The 15,314-nt window shown below is 41.6% G+C and overlaps 2 protein-coding genes across 2 annotated transcripts in view; both read right to left on the bottom strand.

Moving 5' to 3' along the window:
- Nucleotides 1–15,314, bottom strand: part of MDN1 (midasin AAA ATPase 1) — a 155,097-nt gene that overhangs the window by 90,566 nt on the left and 49,217 nt on the right. Inside the window, exons 19-31 of the mRNA XM_067702559.1 lie at nt 14,963–15,059; nt 13,506–13,619; nt 10,786–10,933; nt 9,992–10,102; nt 7,891–8,042; nt 6,952–7,130; nt 5,633–5,841; nt 5,302–5,448; nt 3,867–4,008; nt 2,393–2,527; nt 2,172–2,310; nt 1,760–1,898; nt 1,332–1,462 (exon numbers count right to left, since the gene is read on the bottom strand). Of these exons, the coding sequence (XP_067558660.1) occupies nt 1,332–1,462; nt 1,760–1,898; nt 2,172–2,310; nt 2,393–2,527; nt 3,867–4,008; nt 5,302–5,448; nt 5,633–5,841; nt 6,952–7,130; nt 7,891–8,042; nt 9,992–10,102; nt 10,786–10,933; nt 13,506–13,619; nt 14,963–15,059 (1,843 nt within the window). The remainder of the gene's footprint in view (nt 1–1,331; nt 1,463–1,759; nt 1,899–2,171; nt 2,311–2,392; nt 2,528–3,866; nt 4,009–5,301; nt 5,449–5,632; nt 5,842–6,951; nt 7,131–7,890; nt 8,043–9,991; nt 10,103–10,785; nt 10,934–13,505; nt 13,620–14,962; nt 15,060–15,314) is intronic.
- LOC137205043 (mitochondrial import inner membrane translocase subunit Tim9-like) lies at nt 17–1,109 on the bottom strand. Its single transcript, XM_067702962.1, is given in 3 exon segments — nt 17–565; nt 640–673; nt 675–1,109. Coding segments are annotated over 3 exon segments (201 nt in total). The 5' UTR covers nt 773–1,109; the 3' UTR covers nt 17–496.

The raw sequence follows: 15,314 nt of genomic DNA, 5'->3' as shown, positions 1-15,314 counted from the left end.
TCTGAGGTTTTCTGTTTTGGGTTTTTTTTTTTTTTTTCTTTTTCTTTTTGACCGGGCAGCTTGTGGGATCTTAGTTCCCCGACCACGAAATGAACCAGGGCCTTCGGCAGTGAAAGCGTGGAGTCGTAACCACTGGACTGCCAAGGAAGTCCCTGTTTCGTTTTTTCCCCCCCAGGTTATTTCCATTTATTTTACTTTTAGTAATATAATTTTTTTCCTATCTCATGACTGAACACCTATTTTGAAGAAACAATGGTTTATTTTTCTAATCAAGTGACCAAGCTGCTGAGTCTTAAGGTCTCAACAAATGCTGCATCTTACTATTTTCATTGCACAACAAGACTTATTTTGATTACTCTGGTAAATAGCAATTTTGCTTCTCCAGTGGTTCTTATTTGCCAGTCAGGACAGATGGCTGGTTCACACTGCTTTCGGGCGGTTTCTGTTAGGTGAGCCCTCATTTCCGGTATCTCATCAGGGATCCGTCCATCAGGACTTATCTACGTGGTTGGCCAAGGCATCCTGCACTGGCTATCAGGGCTTCATTCTGTTGAACAGGATATTCCTGAAATCTCATTGATATCCTTCGTGTCATTTTTAAACATTTCTGGAAGCAATGTTCTGAGCAGGTGAGGTCACTTCAGGCTTTACTTCTCTTGTCCTGAAGTCTTTCACACTGCAAAAAGCAGGTTTACCGTAGGCTTACTGTGTAGGTTTTGAGAAACTTCTTAAACTGTTTTATCTGATCAGATTTCAGTATTTGTGCAGCCATATTCTTTCAGTACGTTCGCTAGTCACCTTTTCTGATGCATGAGTTTCCTTTCTGTTCTGGAAAGGCATCTTTGCTTGAATGTCTCCAGTAAAGCCTGATTTCTTACTCAAGCACATGCTCTCACATCCGACACCAGTATGCGGCTAGGGGGCTATGTGGCCAGCCAAGTCTGGTGTGGAGGGTCAGCGTCCTGGTCTGGGGTTTTGAGAGGCCTTACAGCTGTAACATCCAGGATTTTGATTCTAGTTCTTTGAAAAAAAAATTAAGATAATGGCCACATAATTTGCCTTAAAAAAGAATTTTAACTTGGGCTTCTTTGTTTTAGCCCTATCCTCCCATAGTCCCATCTTTCTGATTATTCATAGCTAAACAGAAAAACTAGGTCTCTTAAAGACACTGAGTGCTAAAGCCAAAAAAAGCAATAGCTCATCATCATTTTCAAACATTTACTGAATACAGTGTACCTATGAAGAACATTACTGTGCACAAGAATTAATATCTATAAAATCCAGACCAGCAAAAGCATCAAACACAGGGTAAACCTCTTACGCTCGTGTACCTGTTGAGTCTTTCCAGGACAGAGTCGTCGGCTAGGGAGATCTCATCCAAGAGGAAAAAGCCGTCCTCCTTCATGGCCAGAACCAGAGGCCCATCATGCCACTCAAAGAGTCTTGATGTGTCAATTTCTTCCTACAATTTGGAAAAGAAGAGGGTGAAATTAAAGGGCAGGCGGCTCCACAAGACAATACACACGTAGCTAGTGGGCGTCTGCTGGAGTTGCTCTGCAGAAAACAAAGACCGGAGAACAGGAATGGATCTCGCATAACAGGATGCTTGTGGAGGTCCCTTGTAGACCAGTGAAAATCTGAAGATAAGGTATGTATCAAACCTGTACGCCCCACCAGGAATAAAATCCCACAGTTGACTCTCGCACAGAGCTCACTGCAATTCTTTAAATGAACATGTTATCATTTGCTCAGGACAAACCTTGTCATTTGGCTTCTGTCTCACGGGTCGCAACCCCCCCAAGAAGTCCGACGTCTCCATGTGTAAGTGGCAGTTGACTGAGTATAATTTCTGCTTTGCCAAGGCCGCAAACACTTGACAGATAGTAGTTTTCCCACACCTGTTAAGAGATACACACCAGATTAACAAGGAGCATGAATTCCAAATACACACCCACGAACACCCCAGTCAACAAGAGAGGGGAGCTCTGGCCACAGACACTGCTGGCCAACACAGGGCATCTAGCCACACAGGGCGCCTGCCCCTTGGCTCAGTGGGCCCTTCCCCAAAACACAGCACCCTACCATGTCTCTTATCCAGAAGGGCACACACTGCATGAACTCTACTGAATTGAACTGAACCCTCAAAACGAGTTACTGTCTCCCCACTTTACCCAGTGTCTCCAACCAGCAGCACTGGTTCACCGAATTCCAGCGCCCTTCCCACCAGCATCGCCAGTCTCCGCATGCCCTTGGTCCACACGACGTGGCTGAATTTAGCCTCCAATGTGGATATCTGAGTAGACAATTTACCTATCAAAGGCAGAGTACATATTTAGGTTCTAATATGAATACAACTCAATTTATTCTCCTCTGGATGTGATGGCCTACTCACTCAGCAATTTTAGGAGATTTTCTTTGGAGAAGAGGGATTGAGGACACAATTTTTTCTTGAAATGTTTTTCAAGGACTTCTTGAATCACATCAACCTCCTCCTGCTTCCTGACCCGGCCTGCCAGAAGCATAAAACCTTGAAAGAAAAAGAAAAGGAACCGTCAAGTGTCAATACCAAGGGACACTGATACTATGGAGCATTAGCTGCTGGGAAGAGGAAACCTGAAGAACTACTTTGGAAAACCAGGAGAACTTACTACAACTAACGATATGCCTGCCCTCTGCCTTGGCAACACGACTTCTAGGTAATCCAACACAAATGAACTCACGTGCACCAAATGACACTCAGGAATGTTCAGAGCAGCTTTTCTTTCTAATAGCTAAAAAGCAGAAATGACCCAAATGTCCATCAACAAGAGAACAGACAAACATATCACGGTATCTCCCATACAATGGGTTACAACACAGTAATAATTTAAAAGGAATGAAGTCCTGACGTACAAAACAGCATGGCTGAATCTCACATTAGATTGAGTGAAAAGAAGCCAGACACAAGAGTACATACTGCATGATACTATTTAGATGAAGCACAAGCTCAGGCAGAATCCATCACTGGTGACAGATGTCAGAGCAGCGATTATCTATCTCTAGGAGTTAAGGCTGGCAAGAGCCATGAAGGAATCTTCTGAGGTACTGGAAATATCCTAAATCTTTCCCGAGGTGGTGATTTACCTGGGTACCCACCTATGTAAAAATACATTAAGCTGCACATGAAATAACAGAGCACTTTACCCCCTTTACTGTTACATTTTATGTTATACCTCGATAAAGAAAGTTTAAAAAGGGGGCTCCTCCCTGTACTCTTTCCCAGCGAAGAGAAAATGTAACTCTCATGGGTTAGTTTTATTTCCTCCCCACGCTTAGTAACCACCCTGTTAAGGACTCATCAAGACGTTTCAATTCAGAAGATTCAGAAAGGCTTTCTATGCTAGCACAGAGAGGAACATACAAATTCTTCCCATTGATTAAACCAAAGTAAACAAACCTGAGTCTCAGATGACGTAACTACCTTGGCTCAGAACTCTGGTATTATCCAACCCGTCAGTTTTCTGTACGTCTCTAAGGCGCAAACATAACTCTCCATGGTCACCACAATGCAGATAAAAGGTGCTCAAAGACCCCCACCAACCACCTGCCTAAACTCCTAAAGGCGTTATGTCCATATCCTGACTCCCACAGGGAGCCACCTGAAGCTAAGAGTGAGAAAACCTTAGCAACCAAAACATAACAGCACAGAGGCCTGCAGAAATAGGACCACTTACAACATCAGTCAGGACTTGAGGGAGAACAGCTCTGTTCCTGCAATGCCTAGTAAAATATACATACTGACGACAATTTGGGCAAGATTTGTTGTAATAACACAGCATGCAATCTGCCCTACGTCCACAGTTACAGAGCATGTGCTGAGCGCATACCATCGTTGGCTAAGTGCTGCAACCAGTCATACTCTTTCTCCGTCTGCTCAGCCAATCTGTATCGCTCAGCCCATCGGAACAGATCACGGAGGGTGATGAAGCCTTGCTTTCCAGCAAACACTGAAGAACCTCTGCGATAGGACTATTAAAGGACCAAAACAAATGAAAAAGGGCAATGGCAAGCGTACAGTACAACTTATACAAAATTCCTGACAAATTTAAGCTCCCATAAAAATGATTCATTCCACTAAGATTAATTTTTCTTAAATGTAAAGGGACTGCAGGGCTTCCCTGGTGGCGCAGTGGTTGAGAGTCCACCTGCCGATGCAGGGGACGTGAGTTCGTGCTCCGGTCCGGGAGGATCCCGCGTGCCACGGAGCGGCTGGGCCCGTGAGCCATGGCCGCTGGGCCTGAGCGTCCGGAGCCTGTGCTCCACGGCGGGAGAGGCCACAGCAGTGAGAGGCCCGGGTACCACAAAAAAAAAAAAAAAAAAAAAGTAAAGGGACTGCAATCGTTTGAAGATAAATGTTCAAACCCATGTGTAAGTAAAAAACATAACAAATAATGGAATTCCATCTCATGTAACACATAGAAAACAATTACAAATAATAATACAAATAGTGGCAAACACGCAGGAAAATTAATCCCACAGTGTGGGACCACAGTAGTAAGAGTGGCAATTATTAGCTTTCTAGGAAGTAATTTAACAGTGTATAATTCTGATAAAAACCACTTTTAACCCCATAAAATAAATGGGATATTCTTGGGACTTCCCTGGTGGTGCAGTGGTTAAGACTCCACGCTCCCAATGCAAGGGGTCCGGGTTCAATCCCTGGTCAGGGAACTAGATCTCAGATGCATGCCGCAACTAAGAGTTTTTGCATGCCACAACTAAGGAGTCCACAAGCCGCAACTAAGGAGCCCACGACTGCAACTGAGGAGCCCATCTGCCGCAACAAATAAATAAATAAATGACGAGTAAGTTCTGGGAAATCTTTAGGAAAAAAGGGGGGAGGGACATTCTTAAAAAAAAAAAACAAACTGTAGCTTTGTAGAACTGAAAAGGGAGAGCCACACATAAAGGATCTCTTTTAGTTATGTCCACTCAAGGATTACACCCATTTAAAAAACAAAAACTGCAGTTTGTTGATGCCAAATTCCAACCTAAGTAAAATGTTCCATATTATCCACAAGTAGGGAACTGTCATCACATATAATTATCAGAAAAATTTTAACATGGTATTAAATTGCCAATTTACAACACAAAACCAAAAACTGGATATTAACGGAATGAGTTTTAAAGATCAGATCCTTACTCTGAAAAAAATAATAAATGGGTGGATGGGCTGTTTCTACCCCAGGGAGCCTCAGATTCTGACCACCAAATCTAATCAACACAGTCCATTTGAAGCTAAATGATGGAGAGATGGGATACCTGAAGCTCCAGCATGACTTTAACCAACTTGCTGCAGTAGGAGGGTGGCAAGCTACACCGCTTGTGCAAGATTGTTTCCAACTCAGAACTAGGCAGTTCATCAAAGTGCAATTCCACAAATCGATTCCTGAAGGCTCTAGAAAGCATCTGGGAAATGCACAGAAACAACATGATACAAAGGACCTTTCATTTAATTTCCAAAATGTATGCTCTGCTATTCACCACAAAAAGAAAAATCCTTCAACAGAGGTAAAAACATCTCAGTCTTACCAAGACGACTTTTCTACTCGATTCGGTAAAAAACAGGAGTAAGGGGGCAAATGCTACACACCTTTCTGCCTCCGTAAAGTCCTGGGGGATTCTGGGTAGCAAAAAGCATGAAGCGAGGATGTGCTTTAACAACTTCTTGTGTTTCTGTTATGAGCAATTCACGGTTATCATCCAACAGTCTGTTCAGTGCCTCTAGCACATCGGTAGGGGCCAAATTTAACTCATCTAAAATAATCCAATAGCCCTTTCTCATAGCATCAATAAGAACACCTTAGAGGAAATACATACTGAAAATTAGTGCATAAATTAGTCCAAAGTTTTTTTAAAAATGTTATATACAAATCAAAAAATCCTAGATTATCATTAAATTTCAAAGCAAATTATTCCCTGCAGCTAGTCATGTCCCCAAATAATTTGTGGTTGTGAGTATCAAGGAAGCATAATTTTCAATTAAACATACTCCGTTTTATTTTTTATTATTTTTTATTTTTTTTTTGCGGTACGCGGGCCTCTCACTGTGTGGCCTCTCCCATTGCGGAGCACAGGCTCCGGACACACAGGCTCAGCAGCCATGGCTCACAGGCCCAGCCACTCCACAGCATGTGGGACCTTCCCAGACCGGGGCACGAACCCATGTTCCCTGCGTCGGCAGGCAGACTCTCAACCACTGCGCCACCAGGGAAGGCCACTCCTTTTGATTTTGCACAAAGGGGGAGCCAAAGTTGATGAATATTACATTCACAACTTACTTTTTCCCCTGAAGTCTACTTTCATTTAAGTCACCACATTCTCATCTATTCTCAGCTTCCCTCTGTTCAATGCTTACCCCTCTTCTGATTCTCTAGGAAATGATGTAGTTCAACTGCACTCTTCAAAACTAGGCCCCAGGACTTCCCTGGTGGTGCAGAGGCTAAGAATCCACCTGCCAAGGCAGGGGACACAGGTTCCATCCCTGGTCTGGGAAGATCCCACATGCCACGGAGCAACTAAGCCCACGTGCCACAACTACTGAAGCCCATGCACCTAGAGCCCGTGCTCCACAACGAGAAGCCACCGCAAAATGAGAAGCCCGCGCACCACAATGAAGAGTAGCCTCCGCAACTAGAGAAAGCCCGCGTGCAGCAACAAAGACCCAACACAGCCAAAAATTAATTAATTAATTAATTTTTTAAAAAGCAAAAAAAACCTAGGCCCCAGTCCTGTGTACAGCCAACAAGGTTCGTCTGGCTCAAAGGAAGCTGGGGCCCTAACCATCACCCTTTAACCATCACATAGCTCAGGGAGAAAGAAAAAACAGCTATTATGGCATCCATCCTGTGCCTCAACTGGAAAGGATGAAAATTGTTTGAGGAGACCCAAGAAATAGAATTACAACCTTACCTTCTTTAAACATGAGCTTCCCTGAGGAGTCGGATGTATAACAACCAATGTACTCCTGAATATCTGTGTGCTCGTGGTTGTTAATACGCACACAGTGGTTACCAGTAGCTGCGGCCAGCCACCGTATCAGGCTTGTTTTACCCACTGATGTCTCTCCCTGAATCAGCACTGGATATGTTCTTTAAAGGATCAGCCAATAAAGCAATTAAAAAGAGAAAAAAAAAGACAGAAACCAGAATTAAATCATGTACTATTTAAAAAAGAACAACTATAACATTTAACATCTTCATAAGAGAACATTTTTATATACCTATGTACTACTAATAGAACGTTTCTTAAGCCGTGAGAAGTTTCTATGTAAAAATGCTTCCTCAGGGGCTTCCCTGGTGGTGCAGTGGTTGAGAGTCCACCTGCCGATGCAGGGGACACGGGTTCGTGCCCCGGTCCGGGAGTATCCCACATGCTGCGGAGCGGCTGGGCCCGTGAGCCATGGCCGCTGAGCCTGTGCGTCCGGAGCCTATGCTCTGCAACGGGAGGGGCCACAACAGTGAGAGGCCCGTGTACCGCAAAAAAAAAGGTTCCTCAGAAACTACCGAGGAAAGTAATTCCAGCCTCTCTTGCACTAGTGAGAAACAGTAAGCGGGAGTAACTGTTACTCACTGAACAAGTAATGGGTAATGAGTATCCATCAGCAAAATACTAAAAAGCAACCTTAATGATGGCCAAAATAATCTGTGTCCATATTGCTCCCACCAAAGGTACAACTAGAAACGATGTTTTGTGTCTGGAGAAAAGTGACAGGATTGACTTAGAAAATAATTATTCACTCAGCCAATGAATAACAATAGAGCCCTTTGAAAGTTCAGCAAGTAGGACTAGACTTTCAGCAATGCCTATGCTGGTAAGACAACAGAGCAGTGTTAGAAAAGGTCCACACACCCTGCAGAGACCACTCGGACTATGTCTCTCAGGTTCAGCTTGACGGAAGACGTGAGGATATATGTCTCATCTATTGTAGGTTCCTTGTCTCCCACCGAAATCCAGTAGCCTTCCACCTGGATAAGTCGACCTCCTTTTGGTTCTGGAATAGGCTGAAAGACACAAGAGTTAGAGAAATAACCCACAGACCCACGACAACTATGGCTTTCAGAGAGGGGTGTAAAGTGGGAAAAAAACTGTCACCAAGAATGCTGCTTGTTCTGGATGCTTTCAACATTAAAACCCACAAATGAACATGAAAAAAAATTACTTTGAGGAAGGAGAACAAAATGGCGACATGTACTGGTTTTAAAATTCAGGTGGGGTTAGGTAGATATGGGGGAAAACTTGAATGAAAATAATTTCTCAGATAGTTTATGACTCAGTTCTCTTCTCTCATCTACCAAACGTCCCACTCTAAGTATTTTGGTCAAAAACATGTATTTCATACAAACCACATTCCCAAAACACAGCCAGTGTTGTATTGGGGCGGGGAGAGGGGGGCGCTATGCACTACTATGTTCTGGATCCCCTAGAAGACATTAAAAATAAAAGCAACCCTCCAGAGAAACTAATCTGTTAAGGATAATACTGTAGATGATGGCATAACCTTTTGAAGGTATGGTGGAAGTTAAGTTGATTGATACAAAACTGCCACTTTTATAGATCAAAAATGGTCAAATGGTGGTCAGATACATAGCTATAGAAAAGTGCTCTTCTAGAACATTTAGCCCCCTGACTTGAAGCCACAGTTGTAGGCACTGCTTTTAAGGACTTCTCAGTTGGGCAGAAGAGCAGTGAGAAAAAAGAACTGTTAAGCCACCATCATATATAAGCATGAGGAAAGCATACAAAAAAATAAGTGGAGGGGAATGGTAATGCGATAATAATCGAAGCAAGCTTGAGTCTTTTCTCAGCATTGTCACAGTTTACCAAAAGTATATATTCGTGTGTTACTTGTATAATTTTTTAAAAGGAAAAAACACTGAATCCAAAGTACCCACAATCCCAATGGCTCTTTCTTCCTAAAGAGCAAGCAATAGACAAACAAGTCAGTTTGTGAGCCAGTTTCTCTCAGCCTCTTTCAATCCCATGTTATTCTGTGATTTCCTGTCAAACTGGAACGGTTATTGTGTATAATAGAAACAAGAAAAGGAAAGGGGAAAAAAAGCCCAACCATCAGTCAGAAGGGGGGGTGTGCAGATAAACTGTGGCACAAGCTTCCAATGAAATGCTATGTGACAATTAGAAAGCACGTCACTCACAGTGATCTGTGGTACAGACATAAAAATATATCCAGGATATAGTTAGGTTAAGAAAGGAAACTACAGAACATTCTTATGAGACGGTTTCATTTATATTACTTATATTACATATATACAGGCAGACCTTGGAGATTTTCCAGATTTGATTCCAGACTACGGCAATAAAGCAAATATCACAATAAAGCCAATACGGCAATAAAGCCAGTCACACAAATTTTTTGGTTTCTCAATGCATATGAAAGTTATGTTTACACTGTACTACAATCTATTAGGTGTGCAGTAACATGTCTAACAAAGATGTATGTATCTTCATTTTAAAATGCTTTATTGCTAAAAATGCTAACCATCACTGACAACATAGGGTTGCCACAGACCTTCAATTTGTAAAAAACTGCAGTATCTACTAAGTGCAATAAAGCAAACTGCAATAAAGTGAGGTATGCCTGTATTAGAGTTTACCTTGATAAATCTACACACACATATATTAGAATTTGAATATATAAAAAAGGTTTTTTAACTTTTAAATATATATATATATGTAAACACACACACACACACACACACACACACACACACACACACACGATTTAGATGGAAAGGACTAACTATAGTGTTTAAATCTCCAAAGATCAGGATTATCAGGAATTTTCACCACCTATGTTAAAATTTTGTGGAACAAACTGACAACTTTTATAATTAGAAACAAGTTTTGCAAAAAAACCAAAACCAAAATCAAAACAGCTAACAATTTGATATTTCAGCCTTTCATTTAAGTCAAAAATCAAAAAGGAACCTACCTGCTTCAGCAGACTTTTAACATTGCCAGAAACAATGTGCTGACAGATGAGCTTCTGAACTATTGGGTGTGATGCCCTGTCAAGCTGTGTTAAGAAACCCAAACAAAAGCCCTAGAGAAAACACAAATACATGTAACACTATTTATCCTTCTGCAATAACAGGCCAACTTATTTCAGAAACAAAATTCAACCTCTCGGGTGGCGCTGGTGCCCAGAACAACTTTTTTTTTTTAAAGAATGTATTTTTCATTATTTATTTTACTTTATTTTAATTAATTAATTAATTAATTAATTGGCTGCGTTGGGTCTTCATTGCTGTGTGCAGGCTTTCTCTAGTTGCGGCGAGCGGGGCCTATTCTTCGTTGCAATGCGTGGGCTTCTCATTGCGTGGGCTTCTCATTGCGGGGGCTTCTCTTGTTGCGGAGCACGGGCTCTAGATGCGCGGGCTTCAGTAGTTGTGGCTCACAGGCTCTAGAGCCCAGGCTCAGTAGCTGTGGCGCACGGGCTTAGATGCTCCGCAGCATGTGGGGTCTTCCTGGACCAGGGCTTGAACCTGTATCCCCTGCATTGGCAGGTGGATTCTTAACCACTGCGCCACTAGGGAAGCCCCAGAACAACTTTTAAATGGGACACAATGGTAGAAAAAGGGCAGGGTAGTTCCGGTATGAAAAGTTCTGAGCTCATCTGACTAAACAGAAAACACTGGCAACCCTGGCATGGGCATCCCCACTTGCTCCTTCCCCATGGTGTGCCCATCCAACAAGCTCCCAACCAAACACAGACTGTACAAAGACCTCATAGAGCGAGCGCTGGATGTTGCCACACGGATTGGAGGCTGCAAATCGCAGGGCCCTACAGAGAGTCCGAAGGCTGTAGTGAGGTCTATGGCCGGTCCCATCCACCAATTTTGTCCCAGACTCCTTCCGCACAGCTGTATAGAACCTACAGAGAGGATGCAGTTCAAAAGATTTATTTTATTAACTAATAAGCCCTACTATTTTGCTGTTGTTCCCATTTCTCTACAAAAGGACCAAAAGGCATTTTTATAGATTAGATGGCCAAGCTTACATACAACTTCTTAGAGCATCAAAAATAATAAAATGAATATTGATCAATTTCCCTTAGGATGGAAAGAGGAGAAAGGTGAGATGTGTCTGATTTTTTAAGGGAATGGTAGTGAGATATGAGAGGCCCTTAGCAAGAATACACTGAATCCAAACACAGGGTTCCAAAGTCGGCTTTAATATGAGGGTCAAATGAAGTCCCTGGGTAATCTCTAATGGTGATGGATAAGCACACAGAAAACAAAAGTAATGGTATTTTAAAAGAAAGTCTACAGATACGGTTATAATCAACAATGACAAAATGTTAAAAAGCATGATGATATGGTGACCATTTCTAATTTCATTACTACATAATTTAGAAGTCCAGAAGATGACAAGAGGGAAGAAGTTTCAGACTGAAACATCAAGTGCAAATCTCAAAAATTCATGAAGGACTTCCCTGGTGGTGCAGTGGTTAAGAATCCACTGCCAATGCAGGGTACATGGGTTCAAGCCCTGGTCCGGGAAGATCCCACATGCCGTGGAGCAACTAAACCCGTGCGCCGCAACTACTGAGCCTGCGCTCTAGAGCCCGCGAGCCACAAATGCTGAGCCCACACGCCGCAACTACTGAAGCCCACAAGCCTAGAGCCTGTGCCCGAAACAAGAGAAGCCACCGCAATGAGAAGCCTGTGCGCCGCAATGAAGAACAGACCCCGCTTGCCGCAACTAGAGAATGCCCAACACACAGCACCAAAGACCCAAAGTAGCCAAAAAAAAAAAAAAAAATTCATGAAATTCATGATCACATGCCACAAGATCAAGTATAACCAAACATGTGTCAGAGATGAAACCCAAGGGACTTCCCTGGTGGTACAGTGGATAAGACTCCACACTCCCAATGCAGGGGTCCCAGATTCAATCCCTGGTCAGGGAACTAAATCCCACATGCATGCAGCAACTAAGAGTTCACACGCCACAACTAAAGAGCCCACCTGCCACAGCTAAGACCCAGTGCAACCAAATAAAGAGATGAAACCCAAGTTCTTGCCCCAATGAGATCTGTCTTCCCTCCTTGCAATCTAGCTAGACATTCTTTCTTTTGTAGAAAGACTCCACATTCCAGAAGTGGGTTTTTATATATGGGACATGAACCTCTTGTACTATCAGTTTTTTTTTTTGTTTTTTTTTTTTGCTGTACGCAGGCCTCTCACTGTTGTGGCCTCTCCCGTTGCGCAGTACAGGCTCCGGACACGCAGGCTCAGTGGCCATGGCTCACGGGCCCAGTCCCTCCGCGGCATGTGGGATCCTCCCGGACCGGGGCACGAACCCGTGTCCCCTGCATCGGCAGGCAGACTCTCAACCACTGCGCCACCAGGGAAGCCCTATTAGCATTTTATAAGAGCCACACTTTAGCCACACTGCTTTATCTCCAGCTTTTTGAATTTTAACTACACATATTTACGCTTTTGTCTAAATATTCTTGGCTAACAAAAAGTGCTCTGATTTTAAAATGTGGTGTGACAAACCACTCCGAAGCCCTTTGACAAATACCTCTTTGACTAACCTATTTAAAACCGGGCTCCAAGTTTTATTTTCTAACCAGCATTTTGCTTTATATGTTCTTTTTCTTCACTTATCACAACCAAAAATAACAGTATTTACTGATTATCTTCACCTGTAGAATTAAAGCTCCCTGAAAAGAACCAAGATTGTCTGTTTTATTTATAACTGTATCCCTATCATCTGAGCCACTCAATAACTATTTGTAAAAAAAAAAAAATAAAGAAAAAAGCACAAAAAGCAAAGTAAAACACTAATATGATCCAACTTCAAAATCTTTACATATTGTATATCTTGTTTTAGAGAACACAGATAAAATCAACTAAGTGATGTGCCCCAGATGACAGAGCCAGCACTAGAACCCAGGGTGTATGATACAAAAGATTGTACCCTTTCCACATGGCATACAAAAAACAGAGGAAAGAAACTCAAATTAAAGCACCAAGCAATATAACCACTCTATACTTCATTCAGCTAAGACTCTAATAATTCCAAACTGGCCTCAATCAATTATATCAACCTTCCCCCCTCTACATTCCACAAAGCTAATATGCAAATTGCAAAAAGTAGGATATCACCAAGGCAGATCAAAATACAAGCCATTTATATATCCTCAAGGGATTCAAACTCTTAGCTGTGAATAAAGAAGTAACTAGGAGAGCATTATCTAATTGTTTACATATTCTCATAGGTATTGACAATACATATTCTCATAAGCTCTCTAGGTAGTTTCCTTAGGAAAATCCAAGGGAGTCCATAAGGTTCCAACATTAAAGTAAAATCTAAATAATCCTTCCATCAGTCTTCTCTCGTTAGAAGCAAAAAAGAAGAAAACAGTATACGTGCATGAGGTACACATTTTTATGCTCAGAGGAGAAGTTTACAAAGAGAAACCAAAAAGAACCCACGTTATGATTCCTTGCACTGTGCTCCTGTTCACACTCAACCCTTTCAGATAATCCACAATAAGGATCTGTAAGTCTTCTTTACTTTCCAATTCTTCTACATAAAGTTCTGTGAACCTGTTAAGACAATTATTATTCCATAATAACCATTTCTGAGGAAGTTAATACAGCTATTCCAACAGTACAAAAACACAAGACAGAAATTATATAAACTCATTTTACCTGCTTGTAATATGAATTATGAAGGCCTTTCAACTTGAGATACAGATTGATCATAATGAAATAGAAAATAATGTAACCGCTACCAAAAATCTACCATTACTACTTCGAAGAAAGTCAAACAGTCCTTGCAAAAACAGTTACAAAAATAAGACTTTATTTATCCTCATTTTCAGGTGTTTTTGATTACAACTATATGTTACAAAAAGTACATGCAACAATAACAAAAAAGCCTCCTCACTATCAAAATTTCATAGTTGTAGCAAAGGAAAATACATACTTGTGGTTGAAAAAATTTTCCTAAAAAGTTTTTACTACTTTTATAATGTGGGAGAAGATCTAGTAAAGTTTTAACACTATTTTAAAACTCAGATTCAATGAAAGGTTACCAACAATAAACAAGGTCATTTATCTTTTTTTAAACATCTTTATTGGAGTATAATTGCTTTAAAATGGTGTGTTAGTTTCTGCTTTATAACAAAGTGCATCAGCTATACATATACATATATCCCCATATCCCCACCCTCTTGCGTCTCCCTCCTACCCTCCCTATCCCACCCCTCTAGGTGGTCACAAAGCACGGAGCTGATCTCCCTGGGCTATGAGGCTGCTTCCCACTAGCTATCTATTTTACATTTGGTAGTGTATATATGTCCATGCCACTCTCTCACTTCTTCCCAGCTTACCCTTCCCCCTCCCCATGTCCTCCAGTCCATTCTCTATGTCTGCGTCTTTATTCCTGTCCTGCCCTTAGGTTCTTCAAGGTCATTTATCTTTTCCCAAATGCTACATACATAAAACATCTTGTTCATGTCAGTCTGTGCTTAATGATGAAAACTGAAACTTAAATGTTCTTTAACACATCATTAGTCTCATTCAAGAAGACTCTGCCTAAAATGCACTTACGTTGCTATATGATATACTATTATTTTGTTATGTGAAGGTTTTCTAATAGCTAAAAGGCTATCTGAAGGAGCAAAGATTTTTGTTTTCAACAATATCCATGAGCCATTAAATGTCACACGAACAACCCAAAGGAAAAAAACTCCCAGTGTTCTGGAGTTTTCCACATTCCTACCACCTATAGAAAGAAGACTACTACAAGTAAAAATATTCCTGTATCAGCAATCAATAAATTTCAAGCATTGTTATGAGGGTTGGTTACGTTAATACTACCAATCAATCAATAAAGAGAACTTAATTTTAAAAACAGCTCCAGGAACCAAGCCATGTCCCCTTACCTGTTTCTTATTCCTGGTGGGAGATTTCTTTTGCCCACATCAGTTGCTGGATTCATACACGCAAATAAACGGAAATCCGGATGACGAACCAGTGGTTCTGTTAAAAGAAAACTATAAATTCTCAACAACTTGTAACAATAAGTGATCAGGGGAAGACTAACTCCACTGAACCCCAGGGTGAACCACTATGCCTCAAGGCTCAGCAAGGTTGGTACTGGCTGCTCAACCATCCTTGCCTTTTCTCAAACCCCAATGAAATCAGTTTCCAGATCTACGTACACAACTTAATCTTAAACTGCCATCCCACCATCTCTTATGGTGAGGTTGTTCATGCTATTTATGTTTCGTCACC

This window comes from Pseudorca crassidens, chromosome 13 (assembly GCF_039906515.1).
Source record: "Pseudorca crassidens isolate mPseCra1 chromosome 13, mPseCra1.hap1, whole genome shotgun sequence".
NCBI classification, from domain to species: Eukaryota; Metazoa; Chordata; class Mammalia; order Artiodactyla; family Delphinidae; genus Pseudorca; species Pseudorca crassidens.
The sequence above is the reverse complement of the archived record's forward strand: the minus strand, read 5'-3'. Positions and strand labels throughout refer to the sequence as shown.